This window comes from Cygnus atratus, unplaced genomic scaffold (genome assembly GCF_013377495.2).
Source record: "Cygnus atratus isolate AKBS03 ecotype Queensland, Australia unplaced genomic scaffold, CAtr_DNAZoo_HiC_assembly HiC_scaffold_427, whole genome shotgun sequence".
NCBI lineage: Eukaryota > Metazoa > Chordata > Aves > Anseriformes > Anatidae > Cygnus > Cygnus atratus.
The window spans coordinates 1-5000 of record NW_026110026.1 but is presented as its reverse complement, the minus strand read 5'-3'; the positions used below and the strand labels follow the sequence as shown (position 1 = coordinate 5000).

The 5000-nt window shown below is 48.6% G+C and overlaps 1 protein-coding gene across 1 annotated transcript; it reads right to left on the bottom strand.

Moving 5' to 3' along the window:
• Positions 1 to 16: 16 nt before the first annotated feature.
• Positions 17 to 2375, bottom strand: LOC118258609 (trichohyalin-like; the record flags this gene model as incomplete). Its single annotated transcript, XM_035567478.2, has 2 exons — positions 2238 to 2375; positions 17 to 1759 (listed from the first exon to the last, which is right to left on the bottom strand). Coding segments are annotated over exons 1-2 (1881 nt in total), but the record flags the coding sequence as incomplete, so codon positions are not given.
• Between the last annotated feature and the right edge of the window lie 2625 nt (positions 2376 to 5000).

Here is a 5000-nt window from a genome sequence, read left to right as displayed (position 1 = left end):
GCCTCCTCTCGCGCACCACGGGCTCTTCGCTGTCTCGTGCACAGCAAAGCCTCGTCTCGTCCTCTGGTTCCTCGCACTCCCGGGAGCGGTCCCTCCGTTCTCCCTCGTCACGAGGCTGCAGTTCCCGGGACACGCGGTGGACCTTCACGTCCGCTTCTGCGGAGACCTCGGTGGTCTCCCGTGTCCTTTCGTACCTCACGGCTTCACGGCGTCTCCTGGCATCGTCTTCGGGCTCCCGGGCGCGACAGTCACGACCATCGTGGGCCTCGCGCTCTTCTCTGGGGGCGCCTCGCTCTTCCCTCTCGCGAGTGAGGCAGCTTCGGCGCTCGTGGACCTCCACCTCCAGGTCCCGTTGGCGCTCGAGCCTCCTCTCGCGCACCACGGGCTCTTCGCTGTCTCGTGCGCGGCAAATCCTCGTCTCGTCCTCTGGTTCCTCGCACTCCCGGGAGCGGTCCCTCCGTTCTCCCTCGTCACGAGGCTGCAGTTCCCGGGACACGCGGTGGACCTTCACGTCTGCTTCTGCGGAGACCTCGGTGGTCTCCCGCGTCCTTTCGTACCTCACGGCTTCACGGTTTCTCATTCCATCTCTTTCATGTTTTCGTGGCAGACTACGTTCTGTTTCATATTCTTCTCTTGGGTGTGTCTTTGGCTGATCCTTTCTCTTTGCATCATCTTGTTCTTCACACTTTTGCACCTGATAGCTGCGTCTCTGAGTTTCTCTGTATTCAATCTCATCTTCTTGTTTCTGTTCTTCTTCATAGACAGTTTCTTTTTGCTCACATTTCTCAAAGTATCTGTTGTCCAGTTCTAGCGGTTCCTGGATATATGACTGATGGGGCCTTTCTGAATCCAGGCATTCAGGCTCACATGGCTGGTGGCTGCTTTGTTCAAGTGCTTTTTGTTCCTGCTCACGTAGGTGGTAGCGGCTTCTCTCATCTGTGAGTAATTCGTGCTTACGTGGCCATTTGTGACTTCCCCTATCTGCTTCTTCTGGTTCATGTGGCCAGCGACTTCTTCCTCCATTTTCCACTGCTTGTTGGTGTTGTGGCTGATGGTTTCTTTGATCATATGCTGGTAGTGCTGGCTCACGTGGCTGGTGGCCACTCCACTGGTCTGGCAGTGGTTTTGGTTCACAGGGATGTCTGTGACTCTTCACGTCTGCCAGTTGTTCTGGTTGTGGCCCCTCTTGGTTTTGTCTCTCATCCGCCTGTGGTCCAAGCTGACGTTCCTTCAAGCTGCCGCACTTGTGGTGTTGTAAATCTTCTAGCCTGTCCTGCTCAGGTGGCTGACGTCTTCTCTGGCTGTTATGTTGGTCGCATGGCTCTTGGCTCCTCTCTTCATGTACCCGAGGGATCAGCTCTCTTGTCCTTGTGCTTCGTTTTGCATCGTCTCTGCTTTGTGTGGTTCGTTGCTGATGATGACTGTCCGTTTCCTCTAGTGTTTCAAGCTCCTGGATCCTGGTGTCTCGCTGCGGCTCAGGTTCGCAGGGGGGATGGTGATTGGTCTCATGGGTTCGTGGTTCCTCTTCCTGCAGCTGCCGACGGCTTCCTCTGTTCTTAATTTCAGGCTCTTGCAGTGTCTTGCCACTGGTTACCAGCTTTGTTTTTTGCAGAAGGCATGGTCCCTTCTGCAGGTACCAGTAGCAGGCCTTAGCCACTCTGAATACCAAAAGCAGGAACTCATTAAAATCTATTTCCCCATCCCCATCCCACTCCAGAAACTGCAGAATCTTGTCAATCGTCTGAGGGTCATGTGGGTTCTGCAGGAAAAACGCACACAGGGAAACAAAAAAGGGATTTTAGCCTTCCTGCTCCTTGTCAGAGAAATGCAAACTCAGGGATAATGGCCATCTTTTCTCGTTGCATCTCTCAGGTTCTCTTTTATAGCTCTGCATCTCCTCCGTGTCTGTGTTCTCCTTTTTCCTGATGGCCACAGCTAACAAGCTCTCTTTTTGGGAGATGCTGTACTCCTCCACTGGATACATTTCCTTCCACCCCTTGAAGGTAACCACACCTCTCCACAGTCCATTCTCCATTTTTTTCCCATTTGCTCTTTACAAAATTGATAAAAAAGAGCTGTCGCGGACAGTGCAAAAGCACACATCTGCTGCTCACCGTTGGTAAAAGCCTCTCCATCCCTATTCGATCTGATCATATGAATTACCCCCTCTCCAGGACATTTTGTGATCCTGACCTCCAGTCTCAGCCTCGAGCCCTCCCCATTGCTGCAGCACTCACCGCTATGGCATCTGCAAACTCCTTCTGGATGAACTCTTTCATCCTCCGTCGACTGAGTTTGGACTGGTCTCCATCTTGCTTTGCATGTTTGCAAAAAGTGCTAATGATGATGGAAACGCTGTCTAAGAAGTGAGACATCTTCCTGCAGATTCACGAAGCCTGCAAGAAAAGTAGCAGACCTAAGGATGGGAGCTTAGCTTGCCTCTGAGAGTGGGAAATGGGGGTAGAATCACTGGGGCCAGCTAACGAGATGTGGAGTGCCGTGAGCTCTGTGTCCACTCCTCTGCCACGGCGAGCTCGGCTTCACCAGAGCACTGGGAAGATATTCAAATGCTTAGGGGTTTTGGTGGGATGGGGAGTGTCCTCCAGCTTGTGTGCTGACGTATTTGAATGATGTTTGATATGGGATGGCAGGATGCCCGTGTTTGTGGGTCGCAGGGAGGGGACTGGGGATGGTGACTCAAGAGACACCCCAAGAACCAGTCTCCATGGGCTTTACCCAGGCATTCAGTTGCCAGGCTCCATGCTTCTATCCCTGTTTGGCACCAAGACACAGCAGCTACTCTGGAGCATGTCAGAGGATGTCTAACAGCGCTGGCATGGCCTGAGACAGGACGATGCTAGGGCAGAGGCAATTAGAGTGCTCACAGAGAGGTAAAACAAGCCCTGTGGCCAGTCCTCCTGTGACCAGTAATAATGCAAATCAATTGATGAATCTTTCCTTACACCACTGAATCCTTGACAACTAGATTTTGGCCACGAGGGACCTGTCAGATCAACTAGGTCAGAGAAACTTATTTAATTTTACTGCGATCTGCTGGGCAGAAAGCACTGTTCCTGATCGAGTTTTATGTCTGGAAACCTCGAAAGCTACCTCTGTCCTTCTTGCAGGATCCCCGAGCCTGTTATCGGGTACCTCAGTGCTGGGATCTCAGCTCACAGCCGGGGAAGCTGTGCCCTGCCTGCCTCGCTGCCGCCGTAATGAGCTCAAAGCAGGAGCGAGCGTGTGCACCTCTGTGTATGAAACCCTGTTTCTTGGCATTACTGTAGAAAACTGAATATTTTGGCAATCTGTTCATCCTGGCTGGGAGATGAGTGCAGACCAAAGTAAGGCACCAAATCTGGCTCCCACTCTCTTTTCTGTTTGGAGGAAAGCCGCCTTGCCACACCAACAAAGGAGAGCATGCAGGTGGCCAAATTGCACAAAATAGCGCTTAATTGCAGATAAACCCGAAAGGCTCCCAGAAAATATTGAAGCAGGAATGCCATTGTCACCCAAGATGAATCCTATAGAAATAACTCATTTTCACCCAGCAAAGTATGCATTTCAGAAGGAATGACTTACCCAAATCACCAGCGGGATCAAGTGGGATTCCTGTGAAGCCGTGCGGAGTGATCAGAGGACCTGGGTGCTTATATAGGGTCCCCGACAGAAGAGCAGAAAGGAGCCACCCTTTGTGGACGTTGTCCTGATTCATCTTTGGCCAAGCCCAGCTGCACCTTCATGTCCTCAAACGGGTTATTTAACTTATCATCCCCTTACCTATCATTTTAACCCAGAAATAGCAGGTGCCATGTGGCAATTCAGGCATCAGCTGGTTCCACCTAATCCGGACTGTAAAGTTATTTTACAGGTGATTGTATTTCAGATTTTTTTAAAAAAATATCTAGAATAGCTATGAAGCATATATATATGTATTAATGGGAGGGTGTATTTTTTATGAATGCCCGTTTTTATAGGTATGCACTTATATATGTATAATACACACCCATAAAAATAGTACTGGATTTGGAGGATGTTGATAGAAGTGCTGATGTTCGCAGAGTTGCTGTAAGCACCCTGGGGACAGAGGGGATCTGCATGGCCCTCCAGCTTGGTGCTGCACCACCAGAGGTGATTTGTGCTTCCTTTTTCCTTGTGCTTTGGCTTTGGGGCTGGTTTTTGCTCATAGAGAAAGGACAGATGAAGACGTAACCATTCTGAACGTGTTGAAATGCAGGTGCACAGCAGAGAGATCCCAAAATCCTCCAGGAGGTCTAGGCTTGTGTGGTGTCCTTGTAGCACTCAAAAATATCCTTTTTTTTTTTGGTAACTTCTTATTAAGGAGCCTTTTCATTGTATTATCCAGGTTTTTGGTGAAACAAACAAAAAAACCCCAACAAATTGAAACATTTGTAAATGGTAAAGTTTGCAAAAAAAAAATAATGTATATATATATTTACAATAAAATACCTATTAAATAAGCAATGACTTTTCATTGAGAAAAATTGTGATAAAACATTTTTTATGTTAACTGTCTTCTGTGAATGACTTTTATTTTCACTTTGCTTGATCTTTAATTAAAAACGAAAGCAGAAACCTTTTGGCTGGGAGGTCAATTCATGTTGAAGCTTCATCTGGTTGCTCTAGGCAGCTTTTCCTGTAATTACCTCTACAATCTTTTTTTTTTTCTTTTTTTTAAAATCTTTTAAGTGTAAATTAATTAGAGACCAACAAATTCCTTTATTCATTTTGAACTCTCCCCATGCAGGGAGCAAATAAGAGAGACATCAGCCATGCCACTTGGGCCCCTGCGTTTGGTTTTGGAGCTGGGCTGCTGCCTTGACAAGCGTGCTGGAGACATTGCGGAGAGCCTCCGGAGCATGAACCTGTCACGCAGCCTTGGGTGAGTTGCTGATCTGGCCCATCTGTAAGGTAAGATCATACTGGGTGTAGGAGCCTAATTAATTAGTGCTGGTAACAGCTTGGGGATACTCATATAA